At 40.8% G+C, this 25,435-nt stretch overlaps 1 protein-coding gene across 1 annotated transcript in view; it reads left to right on the top strand.

Annotated features, from left to right (window-relative positions):
• ATR (ATR serine/threonine kinase) overlaps nucleotides 1-21,199 on the top strand; it is a 1,835,177-nt gene extending 1,813,978 nt beyond the window's left edge. The window contains exon 47 of the mRNA XM_044071973.1: nucleotides 9,772-21,199. Coding sequence (XP_043927908.1) covers nucleotides 9,772-9,945 — 174 coding nt within the window. The 3' untranslated portion in view covers nucleotides 9,946-21,199. The remainder of the gene's footprint in view (nucleotides 1-9,771) is intronic.
• Nucleotides 21,200-25,435: the final 4,236 nt, after the last annotated feature.

Raw genomic sequence — 25,435 nt, 5'->3', positions numbered from 1 at the left:
CTATGAATCAGCTGTTTACCACCACAGCATGGTGCATTGTGTGTACTACTTCTACTTCCGTATCAATCTGATGATCCTTCTCCTACTTCCCTGTATCCTCACTCATGAGCAAGACTCCAAATATACCTAAGAATGTAGCTGCCCCCCTCCCCCATAAAGAGCAGTTTACTGTTTTTATGGGAAAGGACATTACCTCTGATTTGGCGGTGCTGATTTTCATCCCTGCTGCTTCACACTCAGCAGTATCTGCAAGGAAGGGATGACTTTAACTGAGAAAATGATTATGTATGACAAAGTGCACTTTGAGGAGCTCATCTCTGATGGGAAAGTGAAGAACTTGGTTTTAGGTTGGTGGACCAGATATTTAAAAGTTTGAACAGTTTCAAGAGTAGCCTAGAGAGGGCTGATGATTTCTTAGTTATGGAAGCATTAAGACAGAGTAGTTTGTTACAGACCTATCTGGCTAAGTGGGAGAAATAATTTTCTAGATTGGAAAGGAAAAATGGAAGGTCAGATTAGGTAAGAAATGTATCACGTTTAAGAAATGATATTCTACCAGGAGGTGTTAGAAAGTCCAGAGTTCAAGAATGCTTTAACTGTACTCTTAGCAATGTCCACCACAAATGTTAAATTACCAGAAGAAATGTTCATTCACCAATCCATGACCACTGTTTCGTGGAAAATCACTTGATTCCAGGGAATCTAGTGCATGAAATTCGAGTCAATTGAAAAGGAAGGGGATGTGACTTGGAATCATAGGGTTTCCTCAGGTTGAAAACTGTCCAGTTGAAGGCTGTGTACTCCATTCTATTGTATTTCTTATGGGAAAGTGAGGCAATTAAGATATTGTGGCCTTTTGTAAAACTGTGTTGGAATAAATGTAATACATTTTGAGAGTTAAACAATTCTTTTAGTGTTTGGAAACAACTTTTCCCCAAAACTTTTAAGTACTGTTAAAGAAGCGGCTTGTAGGTTAGCAACAATAGCAGTTTTTGCTGATTTGTTTGAGTTTGATAGCTGGTTTTCATAGTGAGTGGAAAATGCCGGAGGTGGGTGACAGATTTTTGTAAAGTAACTAATAAGAAAATGTCACAGGCCTTCAAGAAATTAAAATATAGTCTGTAAGAACCACACTGATTGGAAGACATGATAGACTGATGCCACTTAATCTTTCATATCTCGTCGTACAATCTCATTGTTTTTATTTTTTTTTTTTCATTAGCATCGCCTCCCTTTTTAATAACTTTCAACCCTGTAACCAAGCAACCTTGCGCCACCTGCTGTGAAAGTCTAACTACACTTTTAAAGGGCAAAATGTGAAACTGAAGCACTGGTTGAAAACAACTATTGAATATATCTTTTTGTTTTGTTAATTTTACAAATAGCAAAGCTCACCACGAGGGTCGGCAGCAAGGAAAGTCTTCTTCCACCCTATTTCTAATAGGTTAGCATATAAATATCCATATTTACTTCCTCATTACAAGCCACAGCAGCATTGTATATCTTTTAGATGTTAACCATCCTTGCACTAGCTGTGTGAAAAAATAAAAATGAGAAAAATAAAAAAACAGTAAGGTAATCTTATGACTGTTTCTTGTTTGTGTTCCTACCTCCGACTGGCTCTTCCCTCTCCACTTGCCCTTGCTTCGCTCAGGCTCACTCCACTGCCCTACCCTACCGCCAAATCCCATCCACCCACCCCTACACTTAGATTTAAACTTATCCACTTACAAACACAACAGGCTGAAGGATATATGAAGGATCGTAGGCAAGAATTAAAATGAGATGGTTCCTGTCAAATAAGCTTTATTTGCACACAGATAGGGGGTGTCCTTTTTCCTTTTTATTTGCTTTATATTTAGAGTCATTGGCAATGAATATAATGGACTCAGAAACAACAAGGATGTAATTGGTATGGTAATCTAGAACAGTTGGCTTTATTTGCAGAGGATATTATTTTGTACCTGATAAATCCAGAAAAGGACATTTCAGTTTTGTGGAACATTTTGAGACAGTTTCAGGGCTTTTCAGGATGTAAAATGAATGAAACTAAAACAAAGGCTGTAGCTGTCAATTATGTACCCACTCACAAATTGGCTCACCAATACCCATATTTATTGGGGACATGATAAGATGAAGTATTTAGGGGTATATGTTAAAATGGCATCTGTTCTTCTTCTTCTTCTTTTGGCTGCTCCCGTTAGGGGTCGCCACAGCAGATCAACTGTTTCCATTTCTTCCTGTCCTCTACATCTTGCTCTGTCACACCAACCACCTTCATGTCCTCTCTCACCACATCCATAAACCTTATCTTAGGCCTCCCTCTTTTCCTGTTACCTGGCAGCTTCATCCTTAGCATCTTTTTCCCAATATACTCTGCATCCCTCCTCAGCACATGTCCAAACCAATGTAATCTTGCCTCTCTGGCTTTGTCTCCAAACCTTCCAACCTGGGCTGACCCTCTAATATACTTATTCCTAATCCTGCCCATCCTCGTCACACCCAGTGCAAATCTTGACATCTTCAACTCTGCCACATCAAGCTCTGACTCCTGCCTTTTTGTCAATGCCACTGTCTCCAACCCATATAACATAGCTGGCCTCACTACCCTCTTGTAGACCTTCCCTTTCACTCTTACTGGTACTCGTCTGTCACAAATCACTCCTGACACTCTTCTCCACCCACTCCATCCTGCCTGTACTCGCTTCTTCACCTCTCCTCCACACTCACCATTACTCTGAACTGTTGATCCCAAGTACTTAAACTCGTCCACCTTCGCCACCTCTACTCCTTGCATCGTCACCATTCCTCTATCCTCCCTCTCATTCACACACATATATTCTGTCTTAGTCCTGCTGACCTTCATTCCTCTTCTCTCTAGAGCATATCTCCACCTCTCCAGGGTCTCCTCCACCTGTTCCCTACTCTCACTACAGATCACAATGCCATCTGCAAACATCAATGGCATCTGTTATGGAAGCTAAAGATATGTGGGAAGAGACTAAACAAAAGGTAATACAAAAAGTTTGAGAAACTGGAAACTCTTATTTCTGGATACTAAGATACAAGCAGTGAAATTATTTTTAGTCCCTTTAATTTTATATGGAGGTTAGGCATAATTTGGCCATCTAGAGGAGATTTGTGGGTAATAAATAATAAAGGAATTTATCTGGAAGCTGGAGAGGGCAAGAGTTAAGTGGAGAAAGCTAATCCTTCCAACAGAAGAAGGTGGTTTAGGATTTTCTGATTTGAAGAGATATTTTAGAATGATGCGGTTAAGGCTCATATATATATATATATATATATATATATATATATATATATATATATATATATATATATATAACAAGCAGCAGGTTATGATTCAAAGTGGAACAGGATGATGATGAAGAAAGGGGGTGGAGTTCAAGAAATAAAGGGAGTGGGATTTGGAATACATATTCTTAAGGTGACTAATAAAAGCCATACAGAATAATATATTCATAAATAGCAGAAAGTATTCTAAGAAATTAGCCAACACAAGTTCATAGGTAGGTACTAGGCTATCTGCCCAAAGGTATTTATAAGCCTAGCCAGAATGCGTTAGCTTTCGCCACCCCCTTAGATTAGTTCCCTGTGCCTCTGTCCAGCAGAGCCACTGAAGTGATCCCCGGGGTAAACTTTCTGTTTCCCATCCACTCATCAAGGTTTCTCTTGAAGAGTGTTAGTGAGGAGCTCTGCCTAATGTACATTGGAATCTTGTTCCAGAACATGGGAATTCTCTGGGACAGGAATCTATCCCTCCAGCATGTCCTATTTATTGTTGTGGTGAGGTTTAGATCCCTAGAGCGTGTGGCTCGAGTGGATATGGTTTTCTGTAGGTGGAGCATGTCCATCAATTCTGGGTTGGACATGGCCTTGTATGTCAGGCGGAGATCACCTCTGAATAGGCGGTATGCAGCCGAGTACAGCTGGAGTTTATTTAGTCAAATTGCATAGGGCATCCGTTTGAGGCCAGTGATCCTCTTGGTGAGGTACTTCTGTGTTCTTTCCAGCTGTTGCAGGTGTCTTGTAAGGTACATCCCAAATGGGGCTTTGTACTCTATGATAGGGTCTGATGAGTAATGCGTAGAGGGGCACAATGACCTCTATTGATCTGGATGCAAACCCTTTTGTGATTAGGTGGGTCACATAGAAGGATTTTCTAACCACTTTGGAAATGTGATTATCAAAGGAGAGATTACTATCTACTTGGGTCCCCATATCCCTTATTACATCTTCCGTATTTAGGGGGCTACCACCTATGTAGTAGTTTGTGGGTACTTTGTTTTTTCCAAAGGGGATGACTATGCACTTTTTGGCATTTAGCTTGAGGCCATGGTTTTGACACCAGGCATCTGTCTCAGTGAGACCCTTTTGGAGGATGTCTGTGTCAGCTGGAGAGTCAATTATAGCCCCTAGTTTGCAGTCGTCTGTGAACTTGTTCAGCCATAGTCCTCCTGTGCTTGCCTGTACCTCTGAGAAGTATATACCAAACAGGAGGGGTCCTAGGACTGAGCCCTGGGGAACACCACTTGTAACTGGTTTAGAGTCAGACCTAGCTCCTGCAACTCTTACCATGTGGTTTCCATCTGTGAGCCAGTTGGCAACCCATCTCATGATGTAGGGGTTTATGTTCAGGCTGATGAGCTTGTCTATAATACCAGAATGGGGAACAGTGTTGAAGGCCTTTGCGAGGTCTAGGTAGGCTGTGTGGACCACCTTTCTGTCGTCTATAGCCTTAGTAACTGTCTCAAAGAAGTCCACCAGGTTTAGGAGGCATGATCTGCCCTTAACAAAGCCGAACTGGGTAGGGTCCAGTGTTTGGAGATTCCCAGTGTCTCTGTTAATGAGACGCTCCATAGCCTTGCAGACCAAGCTAGTCAGGCTTTTAGGGCGATAGTTCCCGGGGTCTGTTGTGGCTCCACCTTTGTGAAGTGGAATAACTGTTGCTGTGCGCCACTCTATGAGCACATAGCCTGTGGAGAGGCTGTGTTTGAACAGTATATTTAAGTGAGGGGTTAGTTCATCTTTGAGCTCATGTAGGACGCAGCCTGGGACACCATCTGGTCCCATTGATGCCGTGCTTTTGGCTTTGGAGAGGGCTGTTTTAACCTGAGTGTGATTTCAGGAGCATTACATTCTTCTGGTATGATTATGGGCCCTTTTGGGGGCAAGAGGGGGGTGAAGTTTGCACTGAATCTGTCTGCCAGGATGTTGGCGATATCGGTCGGTTCAGTGTATTTTGTGCCATTCTGCACTAACTCCAAGCAGATCTGAGAATTGCCACTTAGATTCTTGACATAACTAAAGAATGCTTTGTGGTTATCTTTAGAGTCCTTGACAGTTTTTCTTTCGAAGCTAGCCTTGGATGATTTTATGAGGGATCATAGTTTCTTGCTGATACTGATCAGGGATGTCTTCCCTTCTTGGGATTTTACTCTTTTCTGTACTAGTTTCCTCCTTCTGTTGTATAGCTTGTTTATGGCAGGGGTCCACCAGACTTTATTTCCTTTTCTTGGAGGCGTGAGTCTTGGTTTTGCTTGGGATAGCACGATCCCTGCATTCTTGTAGGTGCCTGTAGAGTGCATTAGTAAAGGATTTTGCAGCTTGGGCAGCATTATCTGTTAGCATGGGGGATTTGAAACTTCCTACCTCAGTCTTAAGTAACATGAAGTTTGCTTTTGAAATGTTTTTCACAGTGGTTTCTTTGACCGGTGGTGGGGGTGGAATGTGGATATCCAGAGTGATTAGTTTATGGTCATATCTAACCAGCGAGGGGTTGACCTCTGGTGTGGAACACTGGTCACCCATGTTGGTGATGACCAGGTCCAATATGTTGTCAACTCTGGTGGGAGTGTTGACTAGTTGGTCCAGGGCGTTTGAGTTTATAAATTCTTGGAAATGTTAGGCAAGGGGGTTAGTACTTGAGTAGTTCTCCCAGTTAATGTTTTGGTAATTGAAATCACCCAACATCAGGGTGTTTGGTAGGACCTTTATGTTTCCCAGTCTTTCCAGAAATCCATAATGGGGGTCCTGGGACATGGTGGGTGATCTGTAGCAAGCTACAATTTGAATTGCAGTTCTGCCCATTGTTAGTTGCACGTGGATGATCTCTGAAGCACCGTGCTGTGCCACAAACCTGAAGGTGAGGGTATCCTTGAAGAATATGGATACGCCCCTGCCTTTTGTATTTCGGTCCTGGTTTTGTGGCCGAAATGTATGGTATGAGTTGTAGCCTGGTAGTGCTGGGGTGCTCTCTGCAGCCTTAAACCAGGTTTCTGTTACTGCACATATATCGATTTTCTCCATACTGAGGAATGCCCCAAGTGTGTGCATTTTGAGGTTTAGACTTCTGGCATTGAGTAGCATTACCCTCAGTTTTTTGTTACTTGTGCTATTTACGGTGGTGGGTTTGTCTTTTGAGTCTTGCCTAAAAAAGGTACTATGGAGGTGGCAAGAGCCTTGGCCAGTATTCAAAAGCCTAAGGGTGACAAGTGTAAGCAGTCTCTAGCAAAGCCGCGTGGCTTGTCGAACATGTCATCCCAGGCTGACAGACACTGGATCCCCTTTGAATGACACCAGAAGCTTAGTCAATTGTTAAAATTGATCATTTTTTCTTTATGCTGAGGTATCATTCTTGGTGAGGGCACGATGCTACTCAGGATCAGGGTCATACCGGCCTGGGCTACTTGATCAGAGAGCTCTTCCATGTCTTTTCATGTAGTCTAGGGAGGTACGGCTCAGATCATTCACACCAACATGGACAATGACAGAGTCGTATTTGTACTTGTTCTGGAGTGACCTGAGTGCTTGTGTTATTTGGTGGATCCTGGCACTCGACAGGCAGCTAACAGTAACCTTCTCCTTGTTCAGCCTGGTGAGTGGGACGTCAGTGTACCCGACTATAGAGTCACCTATTACTAGTGTGTTGGGTATGTTATTTTGCCTTAAGGGCTGTGATTGTATAGCACACTGGTTTTGTGAAGTATGTGTTTCATGATTTGCGTTGGGGGGTGGAGGTTGCTTTGATGTCTGCTTTAGAGGTCTCTGTTGCTTTTGCAGATTTTTATTCAGATCCTCCAAGTATGTTTTCATGTATCTGTGTGTGTGTTTTTTGCCAGTGCTGGTTTCATACATCTATTTCAGACTGGTGGCGTGATGCAAGTAATTCCCTTCTCCTCTTGACTGTCTGGTCCACTCTTGGGTTGAGAGAGAGCTTAGCCTCCAGTTTGGCCATATAATTGCATCTCTCGCATGTATTAGTGTTTGATGGTAGGAGGAGAGGGTTGTCTGTGTACATGAGGCAGTTGTAACATTGCCTGAAAATGCCCAGATTCACCAGTTGGACTGGAGAGTACACCTGAAACTGCCCTTTGGACATGCTTGGATAGGTACATTGAACTGTTTTACCGATCGGCTGGTAAGGTCGAATAGAGAGCCTTGTCCTTTCCTACAGTATAGGGGGGGGGTCTAGTGCTAAGGTTTATTAGTGCTTCCTATGAGTTTTGTGCAAGTGCTGGGCTGAGAAGTGAATGGTTTGAGTGCTTAAGTTGAAAGTTTGTCTAGTTCCAAGGTAAAAATTGAAGAGTAGACTTTGTGGAGGTAGGAATAGTTATACCCTAGCTAACCGGCACTGCCCGGCACGCAAAACCTTGCAAATGCGGGTTTTATAGCAGGGAAATGAAAGAGATCGAAATTAGCCCAAAATGGCCAATAAACTACTAATTTTTGGGCTGAAACCACTCCTCCGGGGACAGATAGGTTGCTCAAAGCTCCTCTCTCTCACAGGTGAACAGAGAAACTTCCTTCTATCGAAGTAAGGTATGGGTAAACACATAAACTTGTAACACAGCCCTGAATTCAGCACTAACCTGAAAACTGGACTATACTAGCTTAGAAAGGTGGGAAAACAAGTATATATATATTTGTTTTCAGAAAATAAAGCAGATACAATCAAAAAAACACTTTAAGTCCACATAAATGGCTATCACACTTGAGTGTGTAGCCTACAACAGTTAAACAGGTAATTTAAACACAAAAACGACTTTGTTAAAGTGCAGGCAGTAAAATAAGTACAATATGTAGCTGAAACAAGCTTTTTAAATCACAGAAACTCTTAAAAAAAAATCGGCATTTTAGGCAGAATTAGCTAAAGGCAGCAAGAAAATGCAGAAAAATGATACTTAATCACTCCAAAGTCTCTCTTGTGTCTCTCTGCTGTTCTAGAACTCTGCAGGTCACCAGACAGGAGCTTGCTGAACTGTATACAAGTATGGAGAAAGGAAATTTTGTCAGAAGGGATTACTGGAAGTAGGGGTACAGAAAATAGGCAAGAGGGGACAGGAACCTACTGGAGAAAACTGGGAAAGGAACCAAGCTGTTTGTGAAGCAGCAGTCTGGCAAGCCATTTGTACCTTTATATGACACTATGAACTAGATTACCAGGCCAGACGAGGAGAAATATTGCCATGGCTTCCCTTCATAATATGTTTACATAGACCTCCCTCTTCTTTTCATATTCACTTTGGTGTATGAGTGATTTCTTGTCTTTTTTATATTAGTAGTATCCCTTCTTTCTTCCTTATTTGGTTTTATTAGCTTTCACTGTTATGTACATTTCTTTTGTGTTTGTGCAGTAGTCCGCATGATAGTTCTCATGAACATAGCATGGATATTGAGGTGAATGGCAGCTTGGTGCTCCTCACCTGACTAAATGGAGGCATGAAATTGGTAGTGGTTGCTCTACAGGTAGTGTAGCTGGAACTTGCCTGCTATAACTGTTCTGGAAACAAGAACAGAGCTCACTTATTGTTGCCTGATATTTGAAATATTTTAGTTTTCTTGCATTGTCCTGAAAAGGTGACCTGTATTCTGAAACATATAAATGGTGAAGGACAGGTGCTCAAATAGTGCTACTTGAGGTTTGAGAGAGAGTGCCTTTTCTGTAGTTAAAACAAGTGAGATTTGTGTTAGTTATTTGTGAAATGAGTTCTATGTTTGGTCCCCCATAACAGGAAAGCTGCTGCTGCCAATGGCCAGAGTTGCTTATTGCAGGTAATATTGAAATTTATTGCCGAGGACTGTGGCCAGAGAAATGCCTAATAGGGCTCACATTACCTATGTGTTAGGAGCACCAGAAAGACAAGAAGGTTGACACTCATCTGTTATGTTATGTTATGGTACTTCTTGGTTGTTAATTTGTTAGGTCATTAGGTAGTGTCCCAAGGCCTCCTCATGTGTTATGGTATGTTATGGTACTTCTTGGTTGTTAATTTGTTAGGTCATTAGGTAGTGTCCCAAGGCCTCCTCATCTGTTATGGTATGTTATGTTATGGTACTTCTTGGTTGTTAATTTGTTAGGTCATTAGGTAGTGTCCCAAGGCCTCCTCATCTGTTATGGTATGTTACGGTACTTTTTGGTTGTTAATTTGTTACATCATTAGGTAGTGTCCCAAGGCCTCCTCATTTTGTTCCTGATCATTAAATTTTGGTTACTTAAAACACTGGGTATGTTGGAAATCTTGAAATGTCTGGATAACCTATTTAGTCCACTGTCAGTTTAATGCTATGTCAGTTTAATGCTCCTGGCAGCTGAGAGTTTCTTTATTGTATCAATGTACAGTTTATACAGAATAAAATGTTTTACTTTTAAGTTTAATTGTTTTTGAAAATTTTATAAGTAAATGTTTACTTTATTAAAGAAAAGAAAACAAAGACTTTAATATTTCCTTGTGTTTTTGCTCATTTCAGGCCAAGACCCATGTCCTTGATATTGAACAACGTCTCCAAGGTGTGATAAAGACTCGGAACAAGGTTAAAGGATTGCCACTTTCCATTGAAGGCCATGTCCATTATCTTATTCATGAAGCAACAGATGAGAATTTGCTATGCCAGATGTACATAGGATGGGCACCTTATATGTGAACTTAGCACTTAGGCAACTACACCCTTGGTGTTACACAACATCTCCAATGTGTGATTAAGACTTGCAACAAGGTTAAAGGATTGAAACTTTCCATTGAAGGCCATATCCATTATCTTATTCACAAAGCAACAGATGAGAATTTGCTGTGCCAAAGGTACATAGGATGGATGCCTTTTATGTGAATTGGCACTTAAACAAAAGTACTTATTCATTCTTGAAGTGCAGAAGAGTAGAGTTATTGTTTTCTGAGGTGGCTTTTAGATCCTCATCTGTCACATACCAAATGTAAAGACAAGAATGTTGTATTTTACGGAAGTAGAATACAAACAAATATCAATATGCAGAAGTGAGTCCACAACTTATAAATTATGTGAAGTTGTTAGCATGAGGTAAAGTCAGTTAATCTGTAAACCTTTCCTTATAGTGTACCAGAGCTGATCTTTCCATAATAACTGTTTAGAAAAATATATTTTGTATCTGCAAAACATACGTAATACCAGACATTTGAGTTTGCTTTAAGGTAGGTAGAATTGTGCTGCTGAATCTAAGATGAAGCTTGTTAAAGACTGAATATTACTGGACATTCTCAGTGTACTGAAGCAGGAAACCAGAATGTGTGGATCACAGTATGTATGTTTGTGCGCCACTGTAGCCCACCTGATCAGGACACTGCAACTCATTAAATATTCACAAATAACTTGCTGCAGAGTCCATTATAAGAGGTGATAAAGCAAACTAGATGATCCCTATTCCTAAATGTCTAAAGTAATCTAGAGACCAAAGTTCAAGATGTTTGTTTCACTGATGAATCGAATGAAGAGTGAAATGGTGACATAAAGATTACTTGTTATTGTGCAGGGCAAATGGGACAAAACAAGTAACACGATTGCTTTGAAATAGGCACGTTTAAAATGTAGCTAAGTAGGTCCCCTAAGGAAGTACAATGGTCTGTGTTCATCTGAGCAATGTGCATACCATTGTGACATTCCAAGTGCTTTTAACTGATATTAGAGTGATGGCGGAGCCAACAAATTGATAGTTCCAAAGTAACTAAAACAGAGAGTAGAAAATGAAAGTATTGCATACTGTACTGCTAGCTGTTCTTTTGTACAGGAAAAAAAATATTAAGATCATATTTGAGCAGCTGTGCAAATGCAGGCAGTGTACTTTGTTATACTGTAGCAGCCGCACTGAATATCCATTAGTTATAGTTAGCTATGTGGGTTAAGGATATACTGTGTGAAAAGCAGACTATGTGGTACTGTTGATGCTTGATAGCATATTAGTACACACTGCTTTGTGTGTACTGTATTGTCAGCTGTCTACCAGTCTGTTGCTTAATTGTGCTTGTCGTATGCAGTATGGGTAGTGGGCTGCATTGCGATACTCATATTTGAGTTTTGGTGTACACTTGGTTCGAATAGTCCAGCAGCCTCCCCTCCCTGGTCTGTAAGTGTCATACCCATGGTGTCATGTTTATTTAAACATAGTCATGTACATGTTTTCATTATCCTGATGGTAGTTTTGAGAATGTTGCACAATATGTTATTATGTCATTCTCTTGGATCATTGCAGGAATTAAGCAAATGGCACAGCCACTCATCTGTATACTTCAGTAGTTTGCACATGCTGAGACATCTTGTTTGACTTTGCTTTTCACACTACATCATATATTATTGTGTGCATGTACAGATATATGCAAGAAGTACTGCTGAACCCTAAATAATTGCTCTCTTAAAAAATTTTCTTCAGTTTAGAAAGCTGCAGTGTAATGCCTTCCAGTTACATTAACGTGCAGAAATGTCACAGTTGCTTTTGAAACAGAATCCACTATGTATTTTAGTCACATATCCACAATGTGAATCTTGTATTTTTTTCTTTTTTTGAGTGAAAAGGCCAGTTCTAAGCAACAGATTTCCCGCAACACCATATTAGTTTACTGTGAATTTGGTTTATATTTGCAGGTTCCATTTAGTTATTTTTTGTTTGCTTGTTTTTTTGTGTTATGTTGATCACAATCCACTGTTGAAATGACACTTTCAGTGAGTATTGTGTTGTTGTTAGATAAAGATCAAGAAAGCAATTAAGTCAGGAGGTCACCAATCTCCAGCACCTGTACCTATACATCTCAGCTCTTGTTTCTTCTGCTTATGGATATTTTGAGAAAGGCGTGGGGGGGTGCACATTAATATTTGTTGTACTGAGTATTTCTCATTTGTGGTTTATGTGCCTGAATAATATATTAGCCCTTACATAAAATAGAGGGCAAAGGTTAAACTTTTCTAGGATACCAGAATGTTAGCTTGCATATTCTCAGGGCTCATTTTATTTCTCTAATATTTTTGAGGACTTCTGCCTATGGTCATTTGCTTATAGAGATATTGGTTTTGTGGATCATGGGCTCTCAGGTGTGTAGCAAATATACAAAAGCATATGAGTCTGGCTTGATGAGGACAGAGCATCCAGCCTCACTCATGCCCTGAGAGAAATAACAGGTTTTGGGTTTCTTTCCTTCTTGGGAATGGGATGGAATCTCTTCACCTCCAGTTAAGGTGGTAGGATTCAGGCGGAGGGACAGTCTATACAGAAGTGAGGGCTGACCTGGGATTGACCCCACTATGGTTCCTCATTGGAGCAGTGCTGGGCAGGGGGCAGGGTTGAAGAGAGCATGTGGAACAGAGGAGTAGACCCCCTAGACCTGCAGTATTATGGAATCAGGGACGTGTCTACCCAAAACTGTCAATGCAAAAGGGGGATCTGATAGTGTAGTGTAGGAGGTGCATCCTGAATGCCAGAGAAAGGAACGAAAAATAAATCTTTCTCTCAGAATGTCAGTCACAGGCCACTGGAAAGCAGTATAATTACTGCAGTACTCTAATTTTCCTACAGGTCCTAGAAGTCTTACTTATGCCTCCTTTAGCAAAGCATCAGATAAACTTGAATCTGTGTACATAGGAGATTTTTAGATTGTTTGCTTCTCACCAAGTCATTATTTTCTGTACCTCCATGTAGCACCTTCTCCCAGCTTGCCTTTACTGAATCCTTTCCAAATTTCTACTGGTTATAATTTCTGTGGGTGAATTTTACATTGTTTATCTTATGCTGTCATTCACCTCATGTTCCCAGATTTATGAAAAACAGCCATACTTTGCAGTTACAGAATAGTTACTCCCACTCCTGGGTGTCTTCTTTGAGGACCATCACTGTCTTCTAGATCACTTTCCATCAATGAAGCTTACAAGATGGTGGTCTACCTATTCTTTATAATGAATAAATACACAGCATGTTTCTGAAGTTTTTGATTTGTAAGAGAACAAGGTTTCACTTTTACTGTCTTGGTTCAGTAGGTTTATATGGTCCCTTTTAAGGGACACATTTGGTAAGTTTATGTAGTACAATAACTCATTTTGCCCATTTTTGAAGGCCAGTATCTCTTAAGAGGCAGAGAAATTAAATATATTTCATTGATATGGAGTTTGCATCCCCACATGTATTGATCTGACCACTGCATAAAAGCTACCTGAAGATAATCTTTGCTGTAGTCTCAGCCAGTACTGCTTTATTCACTGTAATATTGTACACTACCGCTTCCAGAGAAAAGCCCTTCCATTGAAAGTTTCTTTGAGCAGTTTGGGAGAGCACAACCCCCACCCTGATGTCCCAGTAACACCCGAATGTTATCACTACTGAAGTGTTTTAAGTGGACTAGATGCTGTGTCATGAAAGTAATAGCAGTTCATTTTAATGTTTTCTTCCTTGACCCGCACCATCTTGGAGAAACATGAAGAAGCCTTTCTATCCATGTGGCTTGAACATAACTGCAATCAAAAAAATGCATAACACTGGGCATCCAGTATGTTTTTTGTGTTTCAGACAAAGTATAATCCAGAATTAATGTTCATTGTTGAAAGATTTTGATGGATTTTGTGGAGAAAAAGTGGAATGGGGGAAAAAAACACTAGTGTTCATTAGCCCTTTGGGAAGACATTGAAACATCATTGGGGATTGCCATCCACTGACTATCAAACAGTGATACATGTCTGCTTCTTCTAGAAGGATTTACTCATCTTTTCCATCTGATTCTTCCTCATTGAGGGCCTGTTTCTGTGCAGACGAGTAAGTAGGTTCAGAGCTTAACTGTCTTTCCAGGGCAGAACTTCTCAGCCCTCCTGCTGCTGTTGTCTAGGTTATGATAGAGTTCATGCATCTTTGCTTTAATGAGTTCCCAGTTGCATTGCCCCTTGCAGCCATTGGCACTAGACTTGATTTCCATACTGAAGGTGTCACTTCTACTCATTTATGTATTATTATCCACGCTTTACTTCTGTCACAGCAGTATGTGCTCCAAGTTCAGTCTCCACCAGTAGCCCTTAGCTCCCCCCCCCAGTTTATCCTCTTACGAGGATGACTTAGGATGGTGAGGCTGAGTTGTTGATACTTCCTACAGGAGCATAGATCTAACCTCAAACCTGTCTTTTAAGAGAGCTATCTGTCTCTTTTGATAATTTTTTCTGTGTACATTTTGCTGTTGTACCTGCTGATCTTCAGCCCCCCCCCCAAAAAAAACTCATATATGCCCATTTGTTTTTCCATTCACCCATTTGTTTCACAATCACTGGGAATGTTGACCAAATGTTAGGATGAGAGCCCAGAGGGGGCTGTCATTCAGGCAGCTATAGGGGTACTTTGTGTGCTTGCCTGCAGTCCAGCTGTGAGAATATTTTTTTGTATGTAGCTTAATCTTGCTTCATGGCAAAGGACATGCTACCCAGATAACAGTGGGGCCCCACAATGCCATCCTCATACAGGCACACATTCCTGTATATCTGCTAGGGAAACTACAGCCAGAGATGCAGATTTGTATTGCTCCTTCTCCAAGGGAATACAGTGAAATGTATCTTATTCTGCCCCCTCCCTGCCAACTTCATCAAGCATCTGAGACACTAATCAAACTGGTTTCCTGGGCTGTAGATGAGGATTTATCCCCTTTAGACCTGTTCTCTCTTATCATGTCCCCTATTCTCTGAAGAGATACATACCTGCCTTCATTCTAAATGAAGGAAGTTGAAAGATCCATCATTCTTTTCTTCCAGTTTTGATCTTATCTTGTCTACAGCAGAGTTGCTTCTCACAGTTTAGCTAGTAGTGTTGAGAGCTGATGCTTTGTCCCCGTGCCATTATATCTGTTGTTAGTCATCAGCCTTTGCTGTCAAAATAGACTTGCATGAAAAATAAGCTTTCATTTTTTTTGAGGTTGCTTGGGGGGGGGGGTGCTTCGGTCTTCAAATGAACACAAGTTTTTGTTTGTGTCCCTGTTGTAGGTTTCTGAAACCTATTCCCTGCTGTATAACTACTAATCAAGCCTGCTCCAAGGAAACTGATGCCATTTCTGGTTTATTTTCTTTTAGTAGAAGAGGAACTGAGGAACAGGGAAAAAAATAATCCCCAGAACTCACCCTTCTCATCAGATTCTGTGGTAGAAAAGAACTGAAAAAAATGCATCTTTTCCTTCCCTATGAGTGTTGTGCTTTAGAGATGATTGCCAGGTATTGATAGAAGGTGGGGAGCTGTGGTAGAACTGCCTGAGAAAGTCTTCACAGTAAGGGTTTCTTGTAATAGTGAGATGCCTTATGAATAAGGATCTGCTGATTGTGATGCCCTTTAAAGATCTGGTGCCGGCTCTGTGGTATAGAAGGATAAAGCCCTAATTATGACACAGGTGACCAGGGCTCAATTAGTGACTTGGGTATCTGAGGCACTGGCAAGGGAAGATGGTTGCTCCCATATGGGGGGGGGGGGGTTGGAAGGAGCATGACCTTGGTGCACATGTTGCAGTTTGATTTCCCTAATTGAGACCGAGCAGGTAACAGCAGAGTGCTGCCTGAAGGTGATGAGGGTGTCCTGACTTCAGCGTCTTGCAGAATTAAACAGGTAATCCATCTTGTAAGCCTGCTGCATTTAGCCTGAATCTATCACACAGTGGACAGATTCAAAACTGTGACCCAGGTGATTGGGATTCAATTAACAGCCTCAACACTAGAGGAGCCAGGCAGGGAGATAGAGGAATGAAGGGGTGTGGCCTATTTGCCTCTTTCTGGAGGATTGGGGCTGCATGCACTCAGGGGTACACTGGGTGGTACTGGTTTCCTGGTGGAGATTGGAATGTTCATGGCTCATGTCTCTTTGGGGGGGTAAGGATGCCTGGAGGAAACCCCTCTTGCAGAAGTGAGGAGGCATCCTCTGCTGTCTTCCCATTGCATGCCCCTCCCAAAGACCTCATCGGATGTATATGTTAGGGACAGAGGAAACTAAAGTAGAAAACCTCATACCACCCAGATGGCTCTCTGAATGATGACCACTTCTGGCTGCCTGTCACCCCGGTGATAGGGAATGAATGATTGTCAGTGGAGAAGACTGGTGATCAACAAACAGTGGAGGAAAAATGTACAAAAAAACCCAAAAAAATTGCAGATCCCACCCTTGGGTACTACTGCGCATGCACAAGGAGGGAATAAGTAAAACTACTGCCTTAGCAGCAGTGTTACACTGTCCCAGGGTGTTTCATTCTCCTTGTCATTTGCTGTCATAATTTGGTCCAAGTCTGAGAGATAGGAAGACCCAGCGAACAAGGAGAGGTACTGTAGGCAACTGATGGTCAGTTGTGTGGGAGAGAAAAAGAAAGTCTTCAATAAGTAAGTAAGATCTGGTTTCATGAGAGTCTCAAGTGTTTCTTCCCATGAAATAAAGCCTCCTTCTCCCCCACCACTTCCAAGAGACCCTTCCCAATGGATCTACCTGCACCCAAATAAACCCCCTTCATTGTACAACAATGGGAGTCGTGCATCCCCTGGTTAGATGACAGCTCAGGAAACTCTATCCACCCATCCAGTCCCCCAGTGGCAGGAGTCAGGTGTTACGGAGTGGTCAGTACATTGATCCTTTGGAGTGGCCCACCTTTCCCTCCCCTCTGCTGCCTGCACGACTCTTCGTGGATGCCTGGTTTTGAGAGAGGTGTTGCTTTCGCAGATATCTCCTATTCCCCACCTCAGCAGGAAAGTCCTTGCCAGATACAGCATGAGCCAATGTGGCCACTAAAGGCAGGCAGTTATATCCAGTCGGAGGATAAGTGAGTTTGCATTGGCTGCTAAAACATTTCTTCCTCTGTGCCTTCCCTTAGATGCCTGTGCTGCTAATCAAGCACAGGTCATGTGGCCTGTAGTCAAGATTTCTTCACCTGTGCACCATATGGCCAAGTCTGTTTTGTTTTTTTAAGTTTTCCCATTTATTTAATCATTTTTAGGTTCATGGCAGAAGCCATTTGAAGGAGGTCCATTATATGCTGCTCTGTCCCCATAATTAATTTTGGGACATTCTCAAATACATTCCAACTGTTCTTAATGCATTTTGCTCCACAATGCAGACCTTCTATTGATATTCCTTCCCTGTCACTGCATTGCAGAATGCCGTTAATTCTCACCAATCTCGGTGTGAAGTTTTCTGTCCTACACTATGTTATCACAGATTCTGGTTACTGGTGCTTTCCTAGAAGGTTGGATAATCCTCCTAAGCTTCCCTCAGGATAATGTGACCATATGAAAAGTTTTTATACATAAACTTGCTAGAACCTCAGCTTGCAAGTTCTGGAAAGGATGTTGAAGCTAGAGTTTTTTTTTTTTTATCTGATTAGACTGGCTATGGAGTGGTATGTTACAAGCAGGGCAGTGAATGCTCTTATCCATCATGCAGAAAGGTGATTGAAGAGTAGCAGTAGATCCTAAACCAAGGCATCTCCATCACAATGCTGGGATGTGACTATGCTGGCACATTCCCTCAGTCACAGTTGCAGGGCTATAACTAGAGACATAAAAGTTTTATAAGGTCAGTATCTTCTTGGAGTTAAACGGCCAAAGACTGACATGCTAACCATGCATGAGAATACAGTTTTCTTTTCCTTCTCCAACCCTAAATTCTGATTCTGCAGGGAAAGACAGAGTTTGTGATGGACACAATGCTCTTCTCTTTCTTCATTTTTCCTCTGATTCTATGCCCAATAACATTCACAGGAGGAAGAACACACTTCATCTTTTTCATTCTTTGTTTGACAATAACAGTGTGGTTTCAATTGTGTAGGCCCCTGACAGGTAGAGATCCCATCCAACTTCATACCAGGGCAGCACATTTTGGTTGTTGTAATATGATAAAAGCTGATTTCATTTGCAGGCCTGGATTCTCCAGGAGATCTCCTGATTCTTTTGGGCATCAAGAGGCCTTCTGCTCATCTGAGTTATGTTGCTAACTGGAGGGGTTCTCTGTTATGGTGGAGAAATATCTTTTTCTGCCTTAGCATTTTTGTAGAGAATAATCACATACCTCAGACATCTGTCCTACTTGGGTGGGTCACAACATTTTGGGGAGCAGAGCTGTGTCCCAGCACAGGCTTGTCAAGCAGTTTTTAAAGGGAGATCTGCATTTTTGCCCACCTTTAAAGAACTCTTCCCCTCACTGGTTATATGAACATCTGGACTAAATGGTCTGCTATTCCTTCATCTTAGCTGTCTATTTTGGCAGATTTCTTGTTTATCTGTTGGAAAGTTATTTTCTTGGTGTCCATTTTCTTTGCCCATAAGATATAGGAATTGCAGATCTTCATGTTTAGAGAACCCTAAATTGTCTTAAAGAAGGCTTGTTTGTCTCATGTTACTAACCCACGTTTACTACTGAATCACCCACATTATCTTTCCAGAGATAGAATCTTTGCTAGAGAGCAAACTTCATGCTATTAATATGCACCAGTAGCTGAGGCGGCATACCATACATGTGCATAATAAGGATAGTCTGGTTTTGGCCTAAATGGACTGCTAATTGCATCATCTTCTGCTATCAAGTAGCAGATCATTCTTTGCTTACTGCTGTTCAGGGGCGCTGTTTCAGAGGCTTGGCTGATTTCCAGTGCCAGTTTAAAAAATGTAGACATTTGTGATGTAGTCATTTTGCCTTTAGGTGTGTCTGTGGCTTCTGCCACCATGAGAGTTTTTTGTGAGTTAGAGCTCAGTCTGTCTACAACAGTGATCCTGTCTGGATGGCATTCAAAAATCAGATGTAGCAGATATGTTCTCCATTATCGGTCTGCGAGAATACACTCTGCAAAGGGTTTTTAGCACCCTTTCTTTTTCCACCTCTCCATCCACCACTCTTGATGAACTTTCTTTAGATAATGCATGAATACATATGCTTCTTTGTTTTTTTCCTCTGCCGTGTCTGCCAACTGGCAAGCCCCCACCTATGAGTGTAGCCTATTTGTTATCCTGTCGTGGGTATTTCCATATGAGGGTGAGACGAGACCTAGGGGTTCATACAGGCAGCCATGGTGGTATTTATGAGCTCACCAACATACTGACAATTAAACCATTTGTTTTGGCCCTGTCCTCACCCCTCGTGACTGATTTGTGTTCCCATGTCACTGTGTAGAGTCACTCTACACACCTGCTCTATGTCTGCATGCTCCCACAGGCACACCTCTGAGTGCTGCTTTCACCAGCTTGCAACTGCCAAGTATATGTCCCTGGATCCACTGGCCTTCATTTGCACAACAGCATGTTGGCCTGACCAGGATCACCATCTGCCTTCACCCAGTGAGTCAGCAAACTCCACAGTCTCATCCTCCCCATGAGGCTCTTCCATATACTCAAGCCACCATTCAAACTTGTGTAGTCTGGGTCACATTCAGAGTTTTATCCCTCTGTGACACAGAGATGGGTTGGTGCAAGTGTGTAGTTTTATATTTTTTATGTTTTTTGTAAGTGTGTTCTCAGTTGTATGTGGATTGAGTTAAGCACAGGTTCTGACGTGATGATCTAGCCCAGCACATGTGCATCTCCAAATGTGGTGGGAAATGAGAGGTTAAGGAATTCTGTGCCAAGATTAGGATATCAGTAGAAGAAATTCCAGCAGTGACCCTCTGCAGAGGTCGCTCTTAAAGATTATATGATAAGATTAGTATGTTTTTTATGTCCATTGTGAATGCATCTTAAATGATCAGTTGTGTAGAGGATATTAAATGGCTGTTGTAGTTTCATATTGTCTTTTACTTGGTTCATTAATGTTGTAGTTTTGTAAAGTTATTTGATGTAAGGTATCCACCTGCACCACTGGTAATCCTGGCAACCCCAAGACTGAGAGGTGTCTTGGGCACACAGGACCAACCAGGGTCATAGCAGCATGCCAAGAGGCAGGCAGTATCAGCTCATGTCTCCTGAGCTGGGGACAAGACCCTTTGGAGTGAGTTGACCAATGAGTTTCTTTTGTAGACACTGAAGACTGGCTGAGTCTCTCACTGTACAGCAGCAGTTGTGGAGGTGTACAGAAGCACATATACCCTCATCTGTACTTTAACGAACTCTGTACTGTAACATACTTCATACAGGAAGAGCATAATGCTGCATATATGATAGTCTGTTCTGTGTCCAGCTTCTGGGTATTTTGCCAGATATGTGGAAATGAGGGCGGTAAGCGATATCAGGAGATGGAGACGGACTGATGTCCATGATGGGACTATAAACAGAGAGTGAGAGTAACATAGTGCACAGCTCCTAAGACATGTGGCCTGCAGCATTGCCTCTTACCAGTTGCTGCATCGTCTTTCAGGCTACATCTTCAGAATAACTGTAAATTATTAAGAAAGTGCAGAAAGGGTGTCTGCAGTCCTACATGCCATGTCTTCTAGGATGTGTGGTAAATTATACTGTTCTGTTTGGCACATACTATTGGGAATTTGTGACAAATGAAACATTCACTAATAGTGGTAAGATGAGTAGTAGTATCCTCACAAACGGTTTGTTTATTAATATAATCAAACTCTTGCAATTAAGAGCTTGATTTATCCCCCTGCCACCATACACCAAAACAAGAGGAAATTACGGATATCTAAGAGTGTCGCATTCTTCAGAGAAGTGATTTGATTGGTGTGGTTGGTGTGAAATTAAAAAGATTGATTCTATATCCTAAAAGGGCATATAACATGAACACCCATTGTGGTGTATAAACAGCAGATTTCAGTCATCATTTAAAAGTTTTGGAGACAAAAAAAAATGAAATGTAGATTAGTATCTGAATACAAAAACATTTTGCACTTTCCCCCTTGAGAAACTGGCATTGTTTTGTCTGTAAATTTTACTGATGCCTATGTTAGGCCAGGTTAAAGAAATCTAAAAGCAAAGTAATAAGTCATTATAGACTTGTTTTCCTGTTGTAAAGAAAACCTCAACTATACTTTTCAATTATTTTGTATAATATGAACTTAAATATTGGTTTCAAAAAATTGCAAGAAAATGTTTGCAACTCAGAACAAAAGTTAACAATGTTTTTTCAAAGATGACTATATGTTTTTTTTATAAATACTGTAAGTTTTTTTTTACCATTTTCAGTTTATTGATGTATAAAATTTTGTATGGCTCACAAGAATAAATTATTTAAATTTGTAAATTTAGTTTTGTGTTCCTGTCTGTAAGTTCACTGTGTAGCAGTATTTGTTTTCTTTTTCAGTCTTGTGAAAAAATATTGGTGTGTTGGTATTTCAGAATGTTAAAAATGTTTAGAGATGTTTTGAATGGGTCTACTTTCTCTTACCGAAATTACATTTAATCAAACTTCAAGTAACTGAGAACAGTTTGCCAAAACTACACTGTTCCGAACACTGACATTCCCGAACCACAAAACACCGAAAGTACACCTATGGAAAAAATAAACACAAAAAACACACTTTTCCCAACATTTTTGCAGGGGGGCAGGCCCCACTGTACCCCACATGTGAGGGCTACGCCGCACACCCTCTGCAAATTATATATACCAGCTAGGAGATCGCACTGCAGTAATAACAAGGGTGGATTTCACAATCTTAACTATAGTGCAGTCTCCATTTAAATGCTAAGATGCTATGAAAATAATTTTCTGTATGCTCTAAATTGCTAACATTACTGTCATATTAGCCATGCCACAGAACTGGTATTGTGTACGAGAAAGTACATAAGCACTGTATACTTGTACTTCTCCCAGTACCAACTTCACGTTTATTAGTTCGCTAAAATGAACTTCAGCAAACTCAGAATTTGGAATACTGTAGATTTAGTAAACTGATCTCTGTTACTTGAAGTTCAGTTAAATGTAATTTCGGTAAGAGAAAGAACCTTTGGAATATGTAGTGATACTTGAATGTGGAGTCAAGTTCTACCAGTACTCCTAAAAATGTTGGTTTGTATGCACTAATAATGATCTTTCTGAGCATTTGCTTTGGGGATAAGCCTCAGAATGCAATTAACTCATTGCTCATACCTTTGATTCCAGTTGGCTGACATGCTGACACTGATACTCTCAAGCAAATTTCTGTGACTGGAGGAAATGTAACTGCAGGTTGCACTTGTACTAAAAGGGTTTGTACTAGCAGCTATGAACCGCTTCATGAAAATTAGTATGACTCTCCTGTACTGCAGTCTTGCCAGCTAGTCAAAGCTGTATGCCCAGCTGTCAGTCAGCAACTCTGATGGTATATTTTCACAGTAGTTTCCACTGGAAAGTGTGTGGCTTTTGCTTTTGTAGCATAGGATGTTTTGCTCACAGAAAAATATCATGACATAGCTCCAACTGCCTAAGTATAATATAATATGATGGTCTCATTGTGGTATTTAACATCTAATTATGTGCTTTCTGTTTTGCTCTGTAAGGGGGGCTAGCACCCCAAACTTCCCAGTACATTTTTTACTGCTACACAAGAAGGAATCCCACCCTTTGGAAAGCATAACAGAAAAATGCATTTATCTTTACCATATGGCAGTATATAGTTCTGATGTGCTTCCCTTGCTCAAGGAACAAGTAATATTCACAAAACAGATCTACCTGTGCCGTCACAGGGGCAGATTCCAAAAGACATGCTGTCAGTGTAAGTAACTTACTCCTGTGCAATGCCTGTCTGTAAAGCAGGCTTGCCAGAGTAAGTCGCTTACACTAAGAGCAAGTCTTGGAATCTGGGCCATAGTGTATTACACTTTCACCGTTGTAGAGACCCACACACTCTTCGTGTGGTCCCAGACACTCTGCATGTGGTTCAAGCCCCTCATAAGCAAAGTCTGACTGTGTGATTCTCAGGTACTAATACATATTTTTGTATTACAGTTAAAGTTAGCTTTGCAGGCATTTATTATAGTGAGTTAAAACTACAGTGTTTAGTTTTATAACATTAAGAGATGGGCATTCTAAATTGGCCGTGTGTGTGTGTGGTTCATAGGTTAGTACTAGGCTACCTGCCCTTGTGGGACATTTTTTAAGCCTAGCCAGTTACCCCATGTGAGACTCAAACCCTGCACCTTGTGTCTGTAATGCAAACACCTTAACCATTATCCCATCCTCCACCCCCCTGTGTGTGTGTGTGTGTGTGTGTGTGTGTGTGTGTGTGTGTGTGTGTGTGTGTGTGTGTGTGTGTGTGTGTGTGGAAGGTTGGGCACTGGGCTGGCAACTTGACACCATTAAAAACTATTAACACTCATTCTGCAGACCAATGATCCACTGTATCAACCCTACAGGAGCAGCCGAAAGGAGGAGAATAAGAGTTTTATTAGCACCACTGTTAAATTATTGAGTTGTGCCTGCATTTAGTTTCATGATATGCAGAGAAGGGAACTTGATTCCAGTGATAAGGGGAATGTAGCCTTGAAATGTAACAAACTTCTGAGTATGTCTGACGATTGCTTTCTTTCCAGCAGTTAGTCTGTATTAGAAAATGTGAAGTATGTACCAGATGTGAGGAAAAACTATGCATTATACCGAGGGATGGTTTGGTTCTAGCAGTTTGACTTACGAGAAACCTAACAGTGCAGTGCAGTGTAGTGGAGGTTATTCAGGAGCTGTTAGAGAGGATATAAATTTCTTCTGAAAATATAGCTAGGGAGTGGGATAAAATTAAGGTGGAGTTTAAAAATAGGATGGAAATGAAAGAAAGGGAATCAGCAGATATAAGCGTATAAAAAAATCAGAGTTGGGTTACATGAATGAACTTTCTTTTCCCAATGTTTTGTGCCTGATTGTATGATGTAACTGGAAAGTTTTGCAGCCCAAAGCTTTGCCACTGGCAAATAGCAAGTCCTGTTCCAGTCATCCTCCGGTACTGTCTTCCTTGAGATTGCTTATTGGTATGTCATAGTAGAATAGCAGAAATAATAAAGCTCTGGAACTGTGTTAGTTTGTACACACTTTTGTTTCAAATTATTTCTGATAGTGTTTTACATCTCCTACTGTGTTGTCTGTGCTGAAGTTAATTACCTTGCCTCATAACTGTACTGCTGAACCCTAGAATACCCCTTCAGATATACCATTCAGATATACCCCAGGGATTACCTCAGTGTCACTGCTCGACAGAGGCACAGCAAAATAATGGGTATAGTTCCCCATACTAAAGGGGTGGTGTAAGCCACAAAACTATGGGCTAGGCTTGTAAATGCCCTCGGGCAGATAGCCTAGTATGAACCTATGAACCTATTTAATGGCAAAAATCTATTAGTTAAACTTGGTATAAATACTCTTGTTTGAATCCTGTAGTAAAATGGCCAATTTGAAACTGAAGTACTTTGGAAAAGTATATTTGCATATACATAACTGTTAATGCCATTTTGTAACATAGTTTACAGTATTTTATATATATATATATATATATATATACACACACACACACACACACACACATATCTATATCTATAGATAGAAAAAGAGATAGATATATAGATAGACGTGTCATAAAGTAGGCTGTTTGGGACCGAGTTTATCACTGCTGGGCTGAAATTGTTTGAGAAGTGTTCCATCATCTGTTTACATCATGAGGATTACAGCATCCTGGGTTCTATTAATTGTTGACAGTTGGTGCACAGCTTACAGTGTTCTGCTTACTTAAAGACAGGGAACCCATTTAAAGAAATGTAGGCCTATACTGACATCACAGAATACATAAGTCTCTGGGGTGAATCAGATTCTAGGCATGGAGGTTAATTGACAAGCATTTTAAGAAGAACAGTGGAAACAGTAAAGCAACTAGAAGTTCAATTTTACCCAAACCATCAACATAATTAGTAAAATGTTTAGGGGGGTATTAGTTTTTTTGTTTGTTTGTTTTGTTTTGTGTTTTGAGGGCTTTCAAGAAAACAACAAGTTTTATAAGATGCGGCATAGGGTCAAATGGAAATGACAAGAAAGGTTCAACCTGCCAAGCAATGTATGCATGTAACACAAAATCTGGAACTAAACATTTGACAAAAAAGGTGTTGTACATTAAAGGTGGCAGTAATAACTTTTTTAATACAATGATGCTTTCTTTAATGTCTTTAAATGTAAATGGCCTCAGATAAATACAACAAGAAGTAATAAACTATATTAGAAAATGTACAGTACAAATAGCTATGTTACAGGAGACACACAGAAAGAACTGAACATGTGAATTTGATAAAGAAAGGT

Source organism: Protopterus annectens, chromosome 5.part0 (assembly GCF_019279795.1).
Source record: "Protopterus annectens isolate FY-2018-M chromosome 5.part0, PAN1.0, whole genome shotgun sequence".
Lineage (NCBI taxonomy): Eukaryota > Metazoa > Chordata > Ceratodontiformes > Protopteridae > Protopterus > Protopterus annectens.
Note: the sequence above shows the minus strand (reverse complement) of the source record. Positions and strands in the feature narration are given on the sequence as shown.